This window comes from Sapajus apella, unplaced genomic scaffold (genome assembly GCF_009761245.1).
Source record: "Sapajus apella isolate SASKATOON/1434 unplaced genomic scaffold, GSC_monkey_1.0 scaffold6, whole genome shotgun sequence".
In the NCBI taxonomy this organism is placed as follows: Eukaryota; Metazoa; Chordata; class Mammalia; order Primates; family Cebidae; genus Sapajus; species Sapajus apella.
The window spans coordinates 14,857,059-14,879,782 of NW_022436946.1; the positions used below are offsets into that span (position 1 = coordinate 14,857,059).

The 22,724-nt window shown below is 41.6% G+C and overlaps 1 protein-coding gene across 3 annotated transcripts in view; it reads right to left on the reverse strand.

Annotated features, from left to right (window-relative positions):
* The window catches only part of MYB (MYB proto-oncogene, transcription factor), a 37,725-nt gene extending 19,756 nt beyond the window's left edge, over positions 1-17,969 (reverse strand). Inside the window, exons 1-10 of one of the 3 annotated variants that reach the window (XM_032274718.1) lie at positions 17,691-17,969; positions 13,195-13,312; positions 11,056-11,127; positions 9,115-9,207; positions 8,646-8,866; positions 6,126-6,360; positions 4,796-4,876; positions 4,241-4,345; positions 2,703-2,957; positions 1,389-1,751 (exon numbers count right to left, since the gene is read on the reverse strand). In XM_032274718.1, the coding sequence (XP_032130609.1) occupies positions 1,389-1,751; positions 2,703-2,957; positions 4,241-4,345; positions 4,796-4,876; positions 6,126-6,360; positions 8,646-8,866; positions 9,115-9,207; positions 11,056-11,127; positions 13,195-13,312; positions 17,691-17,713 (1,566 nt within the window). In that variant the 5' untranslated portion in view covers positions 17,714-17,969. Of the gene's footprint in view, positions 1-1,388; positions 1,752-2,702; positions 2,958-4,240; positions 4,346-4,795; positions 4,877-6,125; positions 6,361-8,645; positions 8,867-9,114; positions 9,208-11,055; positions 11,128-13,194; positions 13,313-15,888; positions 16,000-17,690 lie in introns of those variants that run through there. The other 2 variants (XM_032274717.1, XM_032274719.1) reach the window with 2 other exon arrangements.
* Between the last annotated feature and the right edge of the window lie 4,755 nt (positions 17,970-22,724).

Here is a 22,724-nt window from a genome sequence, read left to right on the forward strand (position 1 = left end):
GGTGTGGTTTCCAATAAATAAGATCTAGGGTCAATGCTGAAAAATGTGCAAAACTGTGCGAAAATATTCTCAATAAATGACACTTGTCATTAAAGAGAATGAGAGGTGTTATTTATTAACATTTAAAAGGCTTTAGTGATTTTGGGGGAAATAATAGTTAATAATTCAGTTTCCTTTCATACTTTGTTTCTTCTCTTTAATAATCTATGGAACAAAATTATTACTATAGAAGGTTTACATTATATGGAAAATTCTTGAATAATAAACTGTCTCTCTCAGAACACTAATGTTCTGGGAAAAAAACTAGGTGTTCCTTAAACAATTCCAAGGTAAAATAAATTTGGGAAACATAACATATTGTCATCTTTTCCTGGAAATTCACAAGGCACAATGGCATATTAATAACTCTGAGAAGTCCTGCAGTTAAAAAAAAAAGTGTTTTAAGACTTGGGGTCTCACTATGTTGCCCAGGCTGAACTTGAACTCCTGGGCTCAAGTGATCCTCTTGCCTTAGCCTCCCCAGTAGCGAGGATTACAGGCCCATGCCACTCTGCTCAGCTAAGAAATCCACTTTTATCTTTGTTTGATTCAGTGTTTCCCAAATGTATATGACTACATCATACCTAAATCTGTTCTTAAATTCAACAGATACAATTGGAAAAATGTTTTAAAGTGCTAAATTATCTATTAATTTTAATGATTTAAATAATTTAGAAACACAAATCTCTTAATGAGAATTGTAATTTTCATGCTTTAAAAAAGCTGTATGAAATAAAAATATTTGTTGGCAGAAACTGCACTAGTAAAATAGTATGGCACAACTCAAAAGCGCCAATGTTGAGAAACTGAGATTAAAAATACGTTCTTCTCCTTAAGCATTTGTTTCTCATCCTCTTCCCAAACTCTTCCACTGAAAGATGGATTGGAACCTTTAAGTTTTCTAGCTTTAAATTTTCTAATTGGAACCCAAATGTTATATAAACACAATTTGGTTCCCTCCTCCCCTGGGTCAGTGGATTGCATAAGAATAAATGAACAACGAGGCAGAAATGATGTTAAAAATTTTAAAGGGAAAGATCAGATGGGAGAAAAAGAAATAGAAATGTTAAACTCTAGCGTTGAAGGAACTAAAAGTACGTTTCATGCAACTATCTTTCAAAACCACCCAAAAAGTAAAAGAGAGAATGATGCCAAAATCAACAGTCAGCCTGCAGACAGCCTAAACTTTGGGAGGCAGTATAACTTAGCAACAGCTAGATTCAAGGACGGGATGAAATCAGCAAGGGCAGCAGTAATTAGTCATTTGTTCCAAAGTATTAGTTTCTAGATTATTAAGGCTCAGGTGTCTGCTGAAAATTAGTAACAGCTGTGCAGAAATTGTGCTCTACCTGCGAGGGAGAGAAGGGTAGGCTTTTGACAGGGGAACGCTTGGGAGTTGAGCTGCTGACGTCAGCAAATATGAAGGGGCTAGAGTCTCCAGTGGCTAAGGGGCTGGCCTGGCCCCGTTTTTTTCGAAGGATGACCAGTGGAATTGTGCTGTGCCTCGCAGGAGGTAAGACCTTGGGTGGGTCAAGTGAACCCTCACTCAACACACGTTTGTTCACCCTCAGGCTAGGTTCTCCTGCAGGTCTAGTCCCATTGCCCTCTCTTTGCTGAAGCTGGAGGGCTTTGCCTGTGTGATGTTGGCTAGGTGAAAAATCTGCTTCTTCAAAGAATTCAAAACTGCTGAGATCACACCATGATGAAGAATCCTGAAACAATGTGGGAGGCACAGAACTTTGAGACAGTGTGTGCCATCATCACCTGAAACAGCACTGAGAGAGAGATGCTCAACGCAAAGCAAACGCTGGGCCCGTGGGTTTGGCTTCTTGAGCAACAGCTTCAAGATGAGCAGTTGCTCTATTATGCTGCGGTAGAGTAGTCTAGCGGGCTGCCTCGAGGCTGGTCCTCTGCATGTGCTGCAGGGACCTCCCAGCTCTCTACATCTGCATGCAATGGAAAGCAAAGTGAAGACCTTTTCTAGATGGCATATATGGCAATGGTCATCTCTTGTCCAAAGACTGTGTCATAAATGCTTTTTAACCAACTGGGAAAGGAACCAAGTGTTTGCTATGGAGGTGCTGAATACAAATTTGTTTCACTAAAGATGATTCATCTCAGTGAAGCAATGGGGCCAGTAATCAATAAACGCGTTTTGTGGAAAGAGCCAGGTATGACCAAAGAACTGATTATCACTTCAAATCCACTAAAAAATTGCTTTAAGCTCTGAATAAGCCAGATCCTTAATGTGCTATTCAAAAGCAAGACAAAATTCTAGAGAAGCACCATGAAGTAAGCAAAGAAAAAAAAAAGTTAAAAGTAACTCAAACACCATTCCATTCCAATAATCCAAGCTCTGCTTTATAACTCATGAATTTGACTATTTTAAAAAATGTGACTTCTGAAGGAAAAGTGTGAAAATGTAAAAAAACCTCTTCCTTCAAAAGTCCTATGTTGTAAGTATTTATAAATACTTTTGTTTTGGTAGCCTAGGAAATTGGATCTTTGAAAAAAACATATTTATGAAGACAAAAATCATACTTTTACCTTTACATGAATATATGCTAATAACATCTTGGTTATAGAAAATGGCAATGATTTAAGACATGGGTTTTATAATTTATCTTCCAGAATCGTTAACTTCCCTTCACAATTCTACTTACAGAATCTATAAATTGGAGTGTTTCTGCAAATTCTAGGAGGTTCTTAACATTATCCAGAATGGTGCCCTGGTGGACGATCATGCACCTTGCTGGCGAGGCGCTTTCTTCAGGTAGGGAGCCAGGATCCGCTGGCAGAGATGGAGTGGAGTGGTGCTCTCCCAAACAGGAAACAGGTGCACTGTCTCCATGAGGTCTGGTGTGGTCGGCAATGGTGGTGCTGTGCCACCCGGGGTAGCTGCATGTGTGGTTCTGTGTCTAAGGAAGGGGGAAGGGTGTAGAAATAAAGAGAGGGGAGAAGAAAGGGAGAAGGAACTTAGCAATGAAGTTGCACAAGGTATCAGATGCTGTTGGAGGAAAGATAAGAGTAGTTGCATCATCCCAAACTTACGCCTATGAAACAGTTGTCAAGATGTTTCCTTTTATCAATGCAAGACCCTGTTTTTAATAGTGCTAGAGGTTGTACCTGTATGATTACCTTAAATTGTGATCATTTTGTAAAAACATCAAATCATAGTTCTATGTTACAAAGTATAATTCTCATATTGTCTTAAAAATCCACTTTAATATAATTTGCCATGGGTCCATACGTGCCTGCTGCGAGTGAGGAACTGTCCTATTTGCATTCTAACCACAAAAAAGCTGGAGGACTCAGGAGTGCGAGTTGCTTTGATCTGCACCTAGTCTCATTGCTTCTGTCCCTTTCTAATGCTACAGATTGCACTGATGCAGTGAAGCGCTGCCAGATCAACGTGGTTAGGAAAGCAGAAGAGCAAATTAACAGAAGTCTCCTTACAGTATGACCACACAACAGGAGAAATTGCAAAACATTAACTAAAGTTAAAAAGTGGTCGAACTAGCATGTGCACATAATCATCTTATTATTTAACAAAAAATAAATGTACCCCTAGGAAGACCTACTGGGCCTCACTTCTCTTTTATTGTCTTTGTTGGTTGTGTATCTATGTTACAAAGCACAAGGAGCTATCCCAGTTGGCTGCCCAGTCACTAAAAAAGATGTCAGAGTTCAGTAATGGCCCACATAACTTTCACACATGCAAATAAAAGAGAGCAGCTAATGTTATTTAGGAAGAGGTTTTATATATAACCTTTTACATGCATATATAGAACATGCATCAAATCACATCTGAAATTATAAAATATGAAAATATAGGTTAAGAAAATAATAGAAAAAATGGTACTATATAGATACATAGCTCTGTAGAAAATGCAGTTTTTCATTTGTTTTATCTTTGCTAGTCTTTAAACTGATTATAGTCCTTCTGAAGAAAAAAACATTGATAATGACAATCACAATTGGATATTGCATTTCTATTGCAATTACAAAAAGACTGCTTCCAATGTAATCAGCATATATTCTGATATCAATTGCATTTTACTACACTCAACTTCCTGTGTTGAGACATTCTGAATGGATACATAGCACCTTGGTAAGTATAATATTTAGAAGAGAAGAGTGCTTAGGTAAACTGAGGCAAAGCTGCTATCCCCTCCATTCAAGTACATGATGATAGTCTTACTGGTAGTGCCTGCTGTCCTTTTAGCTCGTTCTCAGTTGACATTAGGAGCAATTCTAATTCCTTTATTCTCTTTTCCTTCTCAGGGTCTTCATCATTATAGTGTCTCTGAAATTACAAGGTCAGGGAAATAAAGACAAAGTTCTGATTGGAAGCTGCAAATACAATGGGTGTAGCCTATATGGTCATGAGGTACCAAAGACAGCCCAAAGAGCCTCAGTGTGACAGCAACACCCACCAAATTTGGCTCCTGTGGAAATCTCTATAAATGTTACTTCAGACTTAAGGGAGTGATGTGAAATCTCAGGCTAGAGTGGATGCTGACTGATGAATTATTTCATCCTGCAACATCTAAGAATCAGAAAATTCCAGAGCAAACTCACTCTAGAAGACAAGATTGGTAGATGGCTGGCTGAGACTCTGCTCTCCTCTCCACGTTCCCTTTCCTTTTAAGTTCAGTTGCTCAGGTGAAAATATGTGTTTAGATGAAAGAAATAAAGCATTTCTTAAAAGTGGTGCCTTGAATAGTGAATGAGTTTCCTTATAAAATGATCTTACCTGAATGGCTGCGGCAGCTGGCTGAGGGACATTGACTATATTTACATGTAATGCTACAGGGTATGGAACATGACTGGAGACCTAGATGGGAAAGAGAGACAAAGGCCACGTCATTCAGGGTTACATATGCTTCAGGGCGCTTGGCTTCCTGAGGTTTTGCTCTGGGACTGAAATACACTAAACAATTTTTAAAAACCTTTTATTGTGAAATTTAGCCAGGCCTTTAAAATGGCTAAATAGCTAAAGCAACATAGTGAAAAAATTTAAAGTGCTCATCAATCCTTGGGAAGTGTTGATGAGCACTTTAAATTTTGGGAAGTTATTGGCACTTTAATTTCCTTAATTAGAGAAAAACACAATGAAAAAATATATAATCTAAAATACACGAATGAATGTTTGAAAATAGTTTCTATGGGAAAAACTGATGGTACCAGCTGGGTGTAAATAAAAATATTTTTCTTGGAATAATTATGAATTTTAATAAAAAGCACAGAACTTCTTATGATAATGTATTCATCTGAGACCTTCCTATAAAGTTTGTAGTCAAATGCATGAACAGAGAAGAATAAAAACTATTTATGAACATGTTTTACGTAGAATTTGCATATGAGCCTACCCATTCATGGGTAAGTTTCATCACTTATTATTGTTAGTCTTAAGATTAAAGTTTCTCGATTTCTTTTGCTCTTTTTCTTCTTTTCCCACCTATTATGGATTATCTCTTTCTCTAAATATAAATATCTAGAAATAAGCAAGGGATCACACTGATCCAAAGGACACTAAAAGGAAGCATCAGAAAATGAATGTCACAAAGTTCTGCTCCTGACTTAGAATAAGAAGGTAAACACCTACCGAGTGAATAAATTAAGACATGTCTGCTAGATCATTACCAGAACTGAACATACCATAACCACTGAATTTCAGTGTCAAATTCTTGCCTCTTTAAATATACCTTCCATTTTGGTTTTGGAAGAGAGAAATGTTAATCTACAAATGCAACTCCATTCCCCTATTCTTCAGCAGTACCTTAAATACATTTACATTCAAAGGTTACCTTCAAATTAGATTTGAAGCAGCAAGTTAGAATTCTAGTCAGCACTGTCTCTACGTCACCCTGAGCAAAGCACTTACCACCTTCATTTCTGTAGACATAAACCAGGGATAACAAACAATATCTACACCCCATCTACCTCAAAGGGCATTGGTGAAGACTGGCCGTGATCATGCCCAGGAAAGTTCTCTGAACAGTATACAACTGCAAAATGTGATTACTACCTGGAACTAAATTAACCATCTCTCTCATTAAACTAGATTCTCAAGAATGGCTTACATTTTGTGCTTCAGAAATGTGGTAATAGGAGTAGTCACTGTTAACGGAGGGCTGGCCAGTTGCAGGGAGTTGGGCTGTAGGTGGAGCCTGAGCAAAACCCATCAAATGACTGTTCTTCTGGAAGCTTGTGGCCACTGCTGGCTGGCTGGCTTTTGAAGAGTCCTGCAGATAACCTTCCTGTTCGACCTTTCGACGCATTGTAGAATTCCAGTGGTTCTTGATAGCATTATCAGTTCTGCACAGAAATATATCACATACAAATTTCACATACAAAAAATTTCAATTCAGATTAAACTGAATTGACAGAAAACTGTTTCTAACACAGGCCTTTCCCTTGGGCCCACTCATAGTTTTTCCCCTTTTTAATAGTTTCCTTCTTCTCCACCCCCTAAGTTCAGGCTTTCTCTATTGCCTCGTTAGAAATCCATAGATTTCTCTTAGTTATACAATCTGGAATGCACATCTTTTTCTAGAAATGTCAGTATCTTTTAACCATTTCATTTCCTTGGTAAAGGAGTATTTTCAATACAATAACGCTTCATATTTATTCTGACCGTTTGTGGTACAAGACTCTAACACAATGTAAGGTTCTAGCTGCTTTGAAGAAATTCCTCCTTTGAATGTGGCACAGCAGGGCCTACACACCACGATAGGGACATGGTGAAGTTTGGTGGATGATAAGATGTTGCTGATGAAGAATACTTCACTCTTTATCTCTTGAAGCACTAGCAAGAACTTTTGAGACCAAAAAACCTCCTACCCTTTAAAAACCACCCCAATTGTTATTCCGATCAGACAGAGATGAGAGTGGAAAATGGCATTCCGAAGGGAAAGATCCTAACCCCCACCAGTATAGTTTCAAACAGCAACACATTTTTACTAAAGTCTTTCCATTCTCAGGAAAAACAGTTTCTCAATTCAAAAAAACCGTTTAAGCCTCCCTTTTACTATTTCAATGGGGGTGGGGGAATGTATGCTAAAGAAAGAGGAAGTTTAATAGCTTTGTTAATTTTGAGAAGAATCAGCAGTGTATCCTCTGAGGCCATATGGGAATGAAGACCTCTTTTTACCAACCTCTTGAATTTTCTAAGTTTATACTGAACTATGAGGGTACAAATGCATTGAAGCATCACTGGAGAATACTACATAAACTTTCTCCTGGATTATGAAGCTCAAGAATAAAATTATTTTTAATATTTTCTATCTATATCATTTTTATGCAAGATTTATCATTAAAAGTACTGCTTTCCAAAGTAACGAAATCTGTAATATACTATTTAAGTAGGAAAAATGGGACAAAAATGAGCTTCCATAGTTATCTCTCAAAATGAGGTCATTTCTTTGCCCTGTTCATTAAAAAGAAAGCATTATTACACGGACATTTAAAATCCTGGGAGTGGTATGAGAGTTCGAGAAACACCTTATTTCTTTAATCAACGGAGTAAAAAATTAAGCAAACTGGCATAATAAAATGAATATTGGTGGCCAGGTATGGTGGCCCATGCCTATAATCTCAGCACTTTGGGAGGCGAAATGATTGCTTGAGGCCAGGAGCCAGGGCAACACAGCAAGACCAACTCTGCAAAAAGTGTTTTAAAATCAGTTAGGTGTAGTAGCTTGTACCTGTAGGCCTAGCTACTCAAGAAGCTGAGGTGAAAGGATCCCTTGAGCCCAGGAGTTCAAGGATGTATTGAGCTATGGTCATGCCGCTGCACTCCAGCCTGTGTGACAGAAGAAGCCTCTGTCTCTTAAAAAAAAAAAAAAAAAAAAAAAAATTTTAAAGAAATGAAGGAGGCCAGGTGCCGTGGCTCACGCCTGTAATTTCAGGACTTTGGGAGGCCAAGGCAGGTGGATCACGAGGTCAGGAGATTGAGACCATCCTGGTCAACAGGGTGAAACCCCAGCTAACACAAAAATGAACTGGGCATGGTGGCAATGTGCCTGTAGTCCCAGCTACTCAGGAGGCTGAGGCAGGAGAATTACTTGAACTCGGGAGGCAGAGGTTACAGTGAGCTGAGATTGCACCACTGCACTCCAGCCTGGGCCACAGAGCAAGACACTGTCTTAAAAAAAAAAAAAAGAACATGGTTATCAGGAAAATAGTAGCTGAGTTCCTTTGAGTCACTTAACCACCTATGTGAACTCAGCCAGAGACAAACTGCCTTCAGTTTCTTTCTATGCATTTAGAGTTTTATAATTTACCAAGTTCTTTGACATTCATTTTACTTGATCCTAAACCTGGCCCTGTGTGAGTCATTTTGGAAATAGGGAAATTGAGGCTGGGGAGAGTTAAATGTCTTTACCCAGGGCTCACTGTCAGGTGGATCCCAGAAGTTCTCAACCAAATAAACTCTAAGATAATAAACTCAGATAAACTCTAAAAGCTATGTAGCTGGTTTATCTAATAAAACACTTATGACTGATGAAATTTAATTCACTCACCATACATTTAAAGCAGAAATGTCCAATACCCACTCCCTCATTCTTCCCGATCAATATATTTTTTTGACATATTATTACCGTCCAGGCAGTAGCTTTGCGATTTCTGCCCATCTGTTCCCCAGTCTCTTGTGTGCCTGGTAAATAATTCTGTCTTCCTCTTCTGTCCAGGAGGTTTTCTTAACTTCTGGATTCAAGTGGTTATGCCACCTCTCCCTACATTGTTTTCCAATTCTCCCCTTTAAGTGCTTGGCAATAACAGACCAACGTTTCGGACCGTATTTCTGTACAAGCTCTATCACCTTCAGACAAACACACAAAAATAACCTATGTTTTAATGTTATGTAATGAGTCAGTATAATCATTCTTCAGTGTTACATCTAAGATCTTTAGAAAATTTCCAAAATTTGCTTTCATTCATTGGAAATATGGGAATAAACTCCTCTACTTCCTGTTTGCCCATTTTACCTGCTTCCTCAAACAGAAAAAAAATCAGCGTTTGGGGAATATTCTTAATTATGATTCACACACCAATGAAGAAAGAACTTACTCTCTGATCTTCTTCTTTGGTCCAAGGACCCTTGATGAGCTCAGGGTTTAATACTTTCTGCCATCGGTGCTGGCACTGCACATCTGTTCGATTCTAGACAAATAGAGTATGCACCACCATAAAGATATGAAGTGATAAGCACATGAATTCTTTGTTGTCATAGAGTCACACACAGACCATAAGCAGTGAAGATATTTAAGAACATTTTAGAGCATGTTTAGAGCTCACCTATCCCTCATTATTTACAGGCTACAGAACATGTATGTCATCCATCAAAGTTGCTCTAAGATTATACACTCTGCCTCCTGAGGGAAACAGTCCTGCCACATGAACCAAAGGACCATCATACTACACACGTGCCTGTCAACTTAACCTTAACCTGAGATACTTCTGCAGAGTATCTACATGGCCTAAGGCTTGATAGAGATTCTATATTGTCAGGCTTTCATGGAAACCCACCCTAAATGACTAAAATTTGCTTCCCATTCCAACAAGAGATGTGCTTCGATTCAGGACCACAGTATTTATATTGCAGAAGGAATAAAGATCCATAAAAGACAGGTCCTATGTTACAGGAGCTTGTAATCGTTTAAGAAGGAAAAGACAAATAGATGACTGATTATCACAGAGGCTGAATTTGATTCATATGGAAGAAAAGACCAAAGCAAAATGATACTGAAGTGAGGAGAGAAGCATCTTCTTAGGAGGAGAAATGGTTTCCTTGGGAGGAGGCTGGAAGAGCTCTTCATAAGGACTTTGAAAGATGAACAAAACTTCAATTGGTGATGTAAAAGGAGAACATTCTAGGAGGTGGGAACACCAGGAGCAAAAGCCCAGAGGAGGGAAAGCAGAAATAAATTCAAGCAAACCTGCTTACAGAGAGGAAGTAGGAAACAGAACTGGAGCTAGAAGTTGGGGCAATAGAGGAGGGCCTCTGTGTGCCAGGTCAAGGCAGTTTACTTAATTTGTGAGTTCTAAGTCACTGTGGCTGGTTTTGAAAGGATAAGGTACAGCTGCATTTTAGGAAGTCTCACCTGCCAATGGTGTTTGGGATGGATGGAAAAGTAGAAAACTGGCCAGGCACGGTGGCTCACACCTGTAATCCCAGCACTTTGGGAGGCTGAGGTGGGTGGATCACTTGAGGTCAGGAGTTTGAGACCAGCCTGACCAACATCGTGAAACCTTGTCTCTACTACAAATACAAAAATTAGCCAGGTGTGGTGGCGGGCGCCTGTAATCTCAGCTAAGGTGGAGGTTGCAGTGAGCCGAGACTGTGCCACTGCACTCCAGCCTAGGCGACTAAGCTAGACTCCGTCTCAAAAAAAAAAAAAAAAAAAAAAAGAAAGAAAGAAAAATGAAAAACTACAAGTGGGGAGGCCAGTTAGGAAGTTGTATGATAGTCCAAATGCGAAGGCAGGAGCCTAACCTTCAGCACAACTATGAGAATGTAAAGGACGGGACTGACTATAAAGGAATTCCAGGATCCTTAGTAACTGCTTGGATGTAGGGGTTGGGGGGATGCGCTAAGTTAAGAAACATCTCTAGAATTTTAAATCCTGGTGCCAAAAGTATTACTATTGACAAAAATAGGGAATTTAGGAAAAACTGACTTGGAGAAATAACAAGCTTAATCATCTACCACGTAACAAATCATCGAAATACGAATTAACCTATAAATGAAAAGATAAAACAAGCAATTATTTTTAAAATTCGATAATCTAAATTATAATAATTGATTCTAATAATCTAAATTCCAATAATCAATTTAGAAATCCCAATTATATGCATTATAATATAAAATGTAAGTTATGGGTAGGGCATTTCTCCTACTTCTTAAATGTGAGCAAATAATGCATTGTCTTAATAACCCCTCCTAGAATATTTTATAGAAATCACTGGGAGAAGCTTTCCTTTTGTAATAAGAAAAAGTTACTAACTTACCGGGAGAAAATTGGCAATAACTTTCCAGTCATCTGTTCCATTCTGTTCCACCAGCTTCTTTAGTTTTTCATCCTATGACATTTAAAGGTAATCCTAGGATATCAGTCATTTACTATATAACTCCGTTCAAGTTAAAGTGACTGAGGGAACGAATCCAGAATAAAAAATCTCTCAAAAGTATCCAAATACAGCAGATATTAATGTAATATACTGACTTGGGAGCACATATTTAGAGTCAGACCAGAGTTGGCATCTTGACTCAACTACTGATTAATTGTGCAAAGTGGGTTTATCATTTTCCCTTTCTGTGCCTTAGTATTGCCATCTATAAAATGGAAATTAACAGGGTTATTTGGGGATTAAATGAGGGGATTTATTAACATGAGGTTGATATTAACAGGGTTATTTGGGGATTACATGAGGCAATTCTGCAAACACTTATCATAATGCCTGGCATATAGTGAGTGTTTAATATATAAATAACTGCTTTACTCTGTGGGGAAAAATGCATGCCAGTGCTTTATTCAGTACACATTTACCTATGGCAATAAATAAAATCTTGAGCAAGAAATAGAATATTTCTAGTTATTTTAACCCTTTATAAAGAAATGAAGATGATTTTTAAAATTAAACTTGAAGGCTAAATACAATCATTTAGTTTTTGCACCAATATGTTCACAATTTAAATGAGGCCAAATGTGTTATAACATAAAAGACACTAAACATTTGCAGGAAATCAGTTCTTTTAGTTTATATGCTGTTCACAATCCTACCAGTTCATAAGTGTCTTTAAAATGTATTTCTTCTCATGTTTCTTCAAAGGTAACATTCATACACAATAAAGGTCCCTGGTACAATACCATACACAAGAATTAGGAAACCAATGTTGACAACAGAATTTCCATAGCATAAGGATTAGCCAAGTGCACAACCTTAATATGTAAAATGTGAATTTCCTATGGATCCCTCTGGGAATCTTCTCTGCCTGTCAAAAGGAGCTCTGGTTTAAATGAAGCAGAGCACACTGAAACTGAAGATGAGCCAATACCATTTATTGTAACACGAATCATCTAAAATTAGTTGCAAAAATGTCTAAGAACATTAGAGAAACTTTTCTCCACATATTATTAATTTTGCTTCTAAAGTATTTTTCCATTCCTACAAAATCAAACTTTTGACAAGCTAGTCGAAAAAGAAACAGGGGAAGCAGATGTGTCTTCATCCATTATTGGATGCTTTCAGAGCATACCTTCATATACATGGCTCTGTGAAATATACCAAAGATATCAAATTAATACATTGTAAAAAGATGAGTTCTCTGAGTGTCCTTTTGTCTATTTTGTTTTGGGGAAAGTAAGTCATTCACTTATTCAGAGAACATTTATTAATATCTTACTTTGGATCAAGCACTTGTGAGTTGAGGAAACACAAAGATGAACAGATGTTTTAGCTGGGCATGGTGGCACATGCCTGTAGTCCCAGCTACTCGGGAGGCTGAGGCAGGAGAACTGCTTGAACCCAGGAGGCGGAGGCTGCGGTGAGCCGAGATCATGCCATTGCACTCCAGCCTGGGTAACAAGAGTGAAACTCTGCCTCAAAAAAAAAAAAAAAAATACACACACACACACACACACACACACACGTATAAAAGAAAAAAGAAAAAAAAAAAGATGAATAGACGTTGAGCTCTGCCCTCAACAGACTTGCAGTCAGCTAGAGGAGGCATCTATGTCCCAGCAACAATAAAGCAGAACATGCACCCATGCATGGGATAACAGGAGGATGCATCCAATCCTGTCCAGTGAAGCCAGGGGTGGCTTCACAGAAGAGGTAATGCCTTCATAGGCAATGTAAAAGCAGGAAGAAGAGGTGGGACAAAAGAATGAGAACTCAACAGGCAGAAGGAAACATAGATGAAGTCTAAAATGAGAAGAAGAGGACATTCAAAGAACTGCAAATAGTATGGAAATGGATAATATAATGGGGGGCGGGGTGTAGGGCACGCTGTACATGCAGGCTAGGACAAGATATCAAAGAGCCTGCTAATGAGCTGGAGCACCTGTAGTTTAGTTGAAATTCTGTTTTTTATAAATTATACACTCCATCTGTTTTCCCTGTTTTGATAAAATGATCAGTTACCTCTTCCCGAGTCCACCTTGTTTTCCCCAAGTGACGCTTTCCAGACTTGGGAAGCAGCCCATCATAGTCATGGTCACACATCTCAAAGTCCTCATCATCTTCGTCACTGCTATATATGCTGCAGAAATAGGAATGGGCAGATGTGGGCTGAAACACGAGGATTTAGACTACTACTGGATTACAAAATTTCCACAAAAACTCAATAATCTTTTCAAAGTTTACAAAGATAAAACTTTGCAAACTTGCACAACAAGACTGTTTGCTGCATTCTGCTGCTCTAGTATTGTAAACTGGTTCTGCTGTTATGGGTATCCACAGATACAGCCAAGGGACGTGGCACCTTCCTATTCTACTGCATGTCTGAACCTGCTGTTACTGTTAGACAAGGGACAAGTTACACATTTGGCCACCTTCCAACCAATGAAGTTCAAAACTTAAGGTTAAGGACAAGAAAAGGAACAAGAACCCATGTCCTTTCTTTAAGTACACACTCAAAATCTTTGGCATTTGTCACATTGTTTAAATATTTCTCAAACATAATAAATAATTCAATTATGTTATTCCAACGGGGCTTTTGTTTTATTAAAAGAAGAAAAAAATCAAGAAGCAATACGCCCCCAAACATAATTATAGTCGTCCCATAAAGTCTAGAGGATTAGGAGAATCTAAGAGGAAAGGATTTTAAAACCTAAGAAAAGATAAGAACATTGAGTGATCAAACTTTAATGTTTTGTAAATAAAATTAATACCAAATTGCTCACAACTCCGGGCCTGGTTGATCCAACTTGTGCCCATGTTTACAATACTTAGTTTCTAGAGTAACTAAGTGAATAATTAGGCCACTTGTTAGTCAGAGTCTTACTTACTCTTGCTTTTTCTGTCTCTGACAGAACGGTGTTTGAAATACTATAAAATGTGACCTAATTCAGAACCAAGGGATTTCCCCAGAAGAAATCCATGGATTTAAAAGAACCCATTACTATTTTCAAAAGAGCCTTTTCTCTTATTTAGCTAACCAAACCTAGGAAATTTGATGACTTTTGAAGAAGTAACTCTGTGCTTACTATTTATTAATCATATACTGATTAGATGACAATAATTTTACAGACACAGTTTGTTTTATAGTTTTTCTTGTAAGACTTAAAATAGGAAAAATAGTATCTTAGAACCTTCACTAAAATTTGTCATTGCAATGTTGAGAAACCCATCAAACTGAGACCAATAAAAAAACGATGTAAAGCGATATCATAATGTAATCCATTGTCTTTAAAATGAAAAGTTATATTCATGACAGGTTTGTCTTCCCAAACTAACTCACATACACACACTACCAGCCCCCTACAAGTCAAGCTAAAGTGCTTATCAAAAATCCTGAATTGGGGTTCTCGTAATTTAAAACTATTATTTTAAGCAACAATCTGATAGTCCAGGTTGCATGATGACATGATGCAATCCAAATTTAAAATACCACCACCACCACCACCAAATAAAATGCCAGGAAATGTATATTTATAATCTGTAATAATCCCTTTCATTTAGTGTCTGTGCTTCGAAACAATAGCCTAGTTCTGATTCCACTGTCAACAGAAGGCACTAAACAACTTCTGAACAAGAATTACAAAAATATAAAATACGATATGCTAAAAAAAAAAAAAAAAAAAAAAAAAAAGCTATAAGCCCAGAGGTGTAAATCAGCATCTTTTGAAAGATTCATAGGGAACTCCTTGGAAAGCCCCCAAATGCAGTCCCTTGTGAAACGTGAGAGACACCAAGAAAACCAGAGGAATCTGAAACTGCAGTCATAGATTCAAGTCGAATCAACTTTTCAGGTTTGGCTGGATCTAGAGGTCACATTTTCAGAACTGAGGACATTTTTCATAGTCATGAGCACCTCTCTCTCGGCAGCAGTTTAACAACCCAGGAACAAGCAACATATTCAGCCGCCCGCAGGGGGCAGCCAATGTCAGGAGAGCGCATGAGAATCACACAGGACTAGGGTTCTGGAGGCAAAGGTTCTAGTCTAGCCTCCACCTAACTGTATGGCTTGGACAAATCACTTCCTCTGTCTCAAGACCTCAATTCCCCGCCTTTACATAGGGCTTGCTTGGATCCTATTTCTAAGGTACTTTCCAAAGCTAGTACATGACCATGCCATGTCTTCCCGAGCCACTTAAAAGTTAGGCACTGAGGCAGAGATGTGCAAAACCAAGGTCTTGGGGGCAAGGTGGAGCGTGACTTCTAAAGGTCCTGAAGGGGCCAGGACGCAGCAGGGCGAGTCCGGAGCTGCTCACGCTACCAGCTCCTGAGTCTCCCCGCCAGGCTGGGCACCCAGGCTGCCTTTGAGCTTTGCATGAGATTTCCTTGCTCTAAGTCGTCCTAGCAGCATGATTAATTTCTACTAAGGAACCTGAAATAACTTTTCCTTTATCTGCTCTGACAAGATCTCAGACCCAACAGTCAGAGAGGACTTTCAAAGGCTGATTTCAGGGTTGATGCACTCGACTCCCCACCTGCTAGACCCGGTGTGGTTACAAGAGTACAACTATGAATATTACGTTCTGTCAAGGAAACAAACCGTGCAAAGAAACGAAAAAGAAAAGAGGTGCTGGGGGTTGGGAAGAGGGAGGGGAGCGGGAGGAAGTGCCTTGTGGCCGCTACTGTGATTCGGATGGGGTTCAAACTCATTTCGCTGACCTGGTTAATATAATCCCGGCCGAGTTGACGCTCGTCCTTGCAAGAAACGGCTCGGAGCCCGCAGTCGGGTTTCTCTTCCCCCTGAGGCAGGTTCAAGGCTCCCGCCCCTCCCGGCCGACTCCCCTCTGGGCTACCTGGAGCCTCAGGGAACCTGCGCGGCCCCGCCCCGCGGGGGCGGCCGAGACCTCGGGGCGCGTAGCCTTAGCCGCGCCTTCTCCCAGCACCCCTGCCCGGCTCCCTCCTCCGGCTGCCAGGGCGCACGCACACACACACACACACACACACACACACACACACACACACACAAACACAGAGAGAGAGAAGAAAGAAAGAAAAACACAGGTGACCCCGGTTGCTGTCCTGTGAAGTCCTAAAAGCGAAAAGTGGAACCCTAGAGGGGCAGCACCTTGCCCCGAGCGGCCAGGCTCCGGGCGAGGCGTATGGACCCCAGGGCTCCCCCAAGTTGCCCTCTGGTCCCTAGACCCAGCCAGGCCCGGGCGCTGCTCCCCGCCCAGCCCAGCCCGCGGGTGCTGCTGCAGGGTCTGCACCTACGCTCTTTGCAACTTCCCAGCGCCGCGCGGGGACTAGCGCCCGCAGGCTCAACCACAAACCAGTAGGAGAAAACCAAACAACCTAAGGATAGGCGAGTGGATTTGCTTTGCCTCCACAGTCTTCTCCCCAGAGCCCCTTCGCGAGGGTCCGTCGGGTCACCGCGCTTCCGCGGGGGCGACCTAAGGCGGCTGGAGGAGGGCGCAAGGAGGTGCGGCGCACTCAGTCACTTCCACGTGTGCGCGCCGCGCGGGTACCTCTCGCCTGGGGGCAGAGCCCGAGGGGATCGCGTCCCGGTTGCGCGGCAGCTGCCTTGAGTGCCGCCGGCCTCCGTCCGGTTGCGCCAAGTGGTGACCGCGCCGGCAGCTGAGCTAGCCCCGGCACCCGCAGCTCGGAGGGAGCCCCGGCGAGTGCTGCCGGGGAAGTCCGGAGGCCCGTGGAGGCTGGGGAGCCAGCAACTGACAGTTCGGACAAGGATTTCTCTCCTCCTCCTCCTCTCCCTCTTCACATCTGTCCAGCCAAAAATGCGAGGGGATGGCACCCATGTCTTCCCGGCGAGCCTCCCTAAGTGCAGTGACATGTGCGATGCCGGCGCGTGTGGGTGCGCGAGCAATGTTTGCAGTGGAAATAAAAGCCTTTCGGAGAGTAATGATTCGAACCTCCAAAACCAGGTCTTAACACAATTTGCAAAAGTAGGGACCTCTTTAACCCCTAAAACCTGCTTTTCAGCCGCCTGTCAGCTGACACGGGTCCTCACCTTCATAAAGAATGAATGAAATTTAAATGAACTACCTGCAGCTACTAAACAATCCAGCATTTTCCCTGTATCTGCCATATGCTCTGCACTTCCAAGTCCAAACATATCTCAATGCATCCAGCAATTACGCTGCGGATCCCTCGCCGACACCCGCGGCATCAAACCAGGCACCTGGTGGGCTCCCCGGGGCTGGTGGGCACAGCTCTGCCACCGGCTGGAACGTGCTGCTTTCTTTTTCCCCCTAAAGAAAAATGTATCCCCATGCAACTTGCAAAATGAGCCGCAGGGCGTGCTTCCCAACGTCCGGATACGTTTCCCGTAAAGACTATTCCATTCATCCGTCTCTGGAGCGGCTTCTGCTGCCGAGGCAAGGGCTCCAGGTCCTCGCAGGGTCTGACAGCCCCGCAGATGATCCCGGAACAAATTCCCACCTGCGCTCGGGAGCCTGGCGCCCCGCGCGCCCCCGCCCTCGGCCGCCCGCCCGGCTCCCCGTTACCTGTGCCGGGGTCTTCTGGCCATGGCGCGGCGGGCGCGGGGCTCCGCCGAGAGCCGCGGGGACCGCACCAGGCTGCCGCCTCCCGCTGCCCGCCGCCTGCCTGCGTCCCTCCCCGGCTGCGCAGCTGCGCTCCGCACGGCCGGGGCGAAGTTTCTCAGGAGAAAGAGGAGGAGGAGGTCACGGAGGAGGAGGAGAAGGAGGAGGAGGAAACAGGTTGATATTAAAGTGTAAACTCTGTAAACAGAGATGCCATCAAACAAAGAGCTTTGGACACTCCCCCTCCCGCCAAATCTGGCGCCCCTGCAGTGCGCACGCGCCCTGCCCGCCGCCTCCGCGGTCGCCCTGGCTGCCGCCAGCGGGGCTGTCGGGCCCGCCGGGCCGCGGCTACCATTCGGCTCTCGCGCCGCCGCGCTGCGCCTGGCGCGCCGCGAGGCCCAGGAGGCGCGCGGGCGGGGAGCCCGGGGCCTGGGAGGGGCGGCCGGGGGCCGCGGCGGCGCCGACCTGCGCCTAGTCCCGCCGCCTCCCCTCCTCCTCGGCCGCCGCACGTCGGTCTCCCCGCTCCGCGTGCGCCCGGGCAGCGGGACCCGAGGTCCTTCAGCTCCCACTGACTGTCGCAAGGGCGGCGAGCGGTGGGGGAAACTCTCACACTGAAGATTGGATGTCGGGGAAATTAGGAGTTGGAGGACTAGGAGATGTGAGCATGTGTGTTCATAGGATGTTTGGCGAGGGCTTTTTTTCCTTCTTAAATAAAGAACATATCTAATTTAACTTGTTAGTGACAAAGGACGCTTCAATACAAGTGGGCGGCAGCGATCACCGCTCACTAATGGGGCGCCCCGGCCGAGCTTTCACTCCCCTCCCAGATCCTGCAGCCGCCACCGTGGTATTGTCACATGTCCTTCACTCTCACCCCGGCACACACCCGGGCCCCACCCACCCCGCCCCACCCGGCCCAGGCGGTGCCTCTGCTCCCTCTGCCACTGCACACCTCTGCTCCCCTCCCTGCACCGCGCTCGCCCTGGATTGCACACCTGCAAAAAAACAACAACAACAACAACAACAAAAAACAACAACACGGGGGTCCAGACAACCCGCCCCTAGCAGAACTTAGGAAACCCCAGGTTTGCATGCATGGTTTTAGAAGTTAAAGAGTTTGTGATTTTGGAGGTCGGTATCTGTGCTTAGTGTCATTTGAGGGCTCTATTTTACGAGATGAAAGCAAAGGCTTTGCTGTTGTTTCATGAGGGTCTCCAGAAGTAAAGGAAGAAGAGTGCTCAATTTATAAGGATTGATGATTGGGGGTATTTTAGGGGAATTTTAGTTTTACTTCCGTTTATAGATTAGAACCATTGGGGATTTTTTTTTTCATTCTCTGTACACATTAATGTATTTTTCCTTTAATCTTTTAGGAGTTTGAGACTTCTGCTGACTGGGTTTGTGGGTGTCCCATGTGCCCTAGCAGTTCAAACTTAGCTCAGAAAGCATTTTTTTTTTTTTACTAAAAAAGCATGTTCTTACTAAAATGAGTCATAATTTTATTAAACGGTGAAGCATGAGAGGTTTCAAGACTATCTCGTGTTTTAGACTTTCTTTAAAATTGTTATATAGTTTAAATCTTTATCGTGTTAGTTGCTAGTAAGCTTTTAACATTCCTTTCCTCCTGAGAAGAAAATAACACTGAAACAAAATTATTGAGATATTTCGGATCACAATTATGAAGAACAAGTCAAATTAATACTTTTAAAGCCAATATTTATGTCTAGAGTCTATAATAATTTTCTTTCTTCACGTCGAAAATAAACATCTTTAAAAAATGTCTAGAACAAACATCTAGAAACCACCCCTTAAGGAATTGCATTCTGGCTTTGGGATTGCTTTATGAATCTAACTGGCAAGATTCCCAATTGCTGAGTCTCTTGGACACAATGTGAATATCTGAACCCTTTGTGAAGTGAGTTTTTTTCTCCAAGATTTTAGGAGGTGGAACTATTCCTAAATTCTTGAACTCCTTTAAAGTATAAAGAAACTAAGTTCAATTTTCCTTTTTCCCTTTGTAAATCATTTTCCTATGTATCATTTTGAGAATTTATAATTTTTCATTTCCCAGATATTTTGGGGTATAGTTTTACATTTTCCCCTCAGTTGTATGACAATAATATGTTTGAGAATATGCATAGTCCAGTAAAGAATACACATGCAGTGATTTTATTAGGCTAATGTTGGATATATTGCTATCTGATAAGCATGTGGAAAAACAGAATCAAATGGAGTTATCAAAATTCTTGTATGGATGAAACTATATTTTTGAAGACATTACAGAATGTTTGGACATTTTCTCTCTCCACTTATAATTATTACAAAAGTATTTTTAGATGACAACATTACACATTTCATCACTTTTTTAAAAAGATCTACTTGCTACATTAGTTATTTTATCTGTGGCAGGGCTGCACTGAAGCTAAATTCAGGTACAGCCTTTCATTTGCAGTGCACTAGAAAGGGGTCAGAAAACTCTTCTCTAAAAGACCAGTTAGTGAATGCTTTGTAAGCTATGTTGTATATTCTTCTGTGTTTTTTCTTGTCTGTCTTTCTTTCCTTTTTTTGGTTTTTGTTTGTTTTTATTTTATAACCTTTTAAAAATGTAAAAACTATTTTTAGCTCAAAGGCTGTATTGAGTCTGCAAGCCAACACTGGAGTAGTTGGCCAACGCTAGAGCAGCGATCCTCAATCTTTAGAGCCCAGGTGTCCAATCTTTTGGCTTCCCTGGGCTACACTGGAAGAAGAAAATATTTTGTTGAGAATGGGTCTCACTATAGTGCTCAAGCTGGTCTCAAATGCCTAGGCTCAAGTGCTTGATCCTTCTGCCTCGCCTCCCAAAGTGCTGGGATCACAGGTGTGAGTCATTGCATCCAGCCCACTTTTACTTTTCCCATTTGTCTCTCACCACCTTTCTTTCCCTCATTCACTTTCACCTCTCCTGGGCTAAAGATTCAGGCTCTCCATAACCCAGAATAAGTTAACTCCATGGGAAAGTTGGTGCCACTGACCAGGCTGTGGCTGCCTATTCCTTCCTTCTTCACTACTGAACTTCAGCCTCAACTTGAAGGAAAAGGAATCACTTGATCAGACATTACTCATCATTAGGATTCTCCCACTGGAAAAAAGGAAGCACTTAAGATATTTTATTTTACTTTAAGCACTGGGGAAGGCTGAAGGACAAAATATGTATAAAAGATACAAATTCCAGTTTCTCTGCTTCTGATTGCTGGGCAATCCCGGGCATGTGGTGGATCTTTAATCCCAGTGACCAGCATCCCAAAGATGAATGAGGCATATCAATGGTGCTAACAGACCAGGTTAGGGGGCTCCATGTCTCTGCCACCCACCTTTTCCCACCCACTCAACCCAGTTTGGTTCAGGGCATTGAGGGAAATATTACAGTAAATGATTAAAATGCAGACAATTCTTGATGATTTCAGTTAATGAGAACAGCTGTGGCATGTATAATTGAAATCCATAGATTTGAGATAAACCTCATGTTGGCTTCCCCAGAATATCTTTTAGTAATGACAATGGGCTAAGTGCTACCTCAGTGTAGTATGTTTCATAGAACCTCCATGACAGATAGTGACCAAAGAAATTTTTATTTTTAAGTGATTTCTGGATTTGGCTCTACTTGTTTCTACTCTCCAGATTCTCATCAATTTATATATTCCTATGACAACCAACCCACATATCTTTATTGGCATTTGAGCTGAGTCTTGTATAAAAGGTATCAGTCTTTCCATAAAGAGGGAAGGACATTCCAGAGAAAAGCAAAAGTGAGAGCAAAAGCACACAATCAGCATCCACAAGGCATACTCCCAGCACAGGAAAGAAGGAGCTAGCCAGATTGCCTGAAGCAAGGAGAGCTTTGAAGGCCGGATTAGCGTATGTGCGTTGAATAGAAAAGCTATAGCATCAGAGCTGTGCATGTGGAAGATTAATCTAACAGTATTGTCAGATAGATTGGAGTGAGAAGAGACGTGGGGAAGAAGCTAGTTAATTGTCTGGGGTAGGACAGTAACCCTAAGTGGAATGAAAAGGAGGAGGCAGATCAGAAGAACATAGGCAGAGCCTTCAAGACTTAGCAACTGATTGGGTTGCTAAGGATATTAGAGGCACCATTAATAGAAATAGGGAAGTCAAGAGGGGAAGAGAAGTCTGCACTGGGAGATTCAAAAAGGAAAGTATGTTTAGATTTCAGTATGTTAAGTTTGTGGTTTCTTATGGAAGACATCCGGGTAGAGTTGTTCAGCAGGTGGTAGAGAGTGTGGGATCAGAGCCTGCTGGTGAGGTCAAGCTGGGTCAGGAATACGCTGGAGCTAAATTTTGTGAGCTAGTTGTTAGACATAGCCATTATTAAAAAGTACATTATATAAACACAGTGAAATGTATTTTATTTTAAAAGACAATAAATATTCAAAACTCATCGCTTCCTGTTTTATGACATTTTCCTATTATCTACATACTTGAGGTTATGTCTGCCCTGTGTACAGTGGACATACAATGTAATACATGCTGTTGTGTATCTCTTTCCAATTTCTCTTGAAATTGGCTTTGGTTGGAGTATTTACACCACGGGAAATGGCAAGTGCTACAAATAAGGGCTTTTTCTCATTGGAAGACTATTAAACATTTACCAGTAACACATCAAATAAATGCTTTATTCAAGAGTTTATTTTCATGAAGGCAACAACTGTGCTATTTCATAGATTTTCTAATATGCATTTATATAGAGATCTGGCCAAGGGAAAGTCTTTGGATAATATTTAAGAGATTAAAAGACAGGGCTGAGACTGAGAGGTAGAGGCTAGGTGGAGAGGCCTGTTGGGGAATAAAGAAAGTTCTACCTATCTATCTACCTACCTACCTAGCTACAAATGTTTTCTTCTTGTAATAAAATTCTGTATTTTTTCAACTGATTTTGAAAGTCTTTATTGGAGGAAAAATGTTTATTGGGTGGTGGCTTTTAAATATATATATATATATATA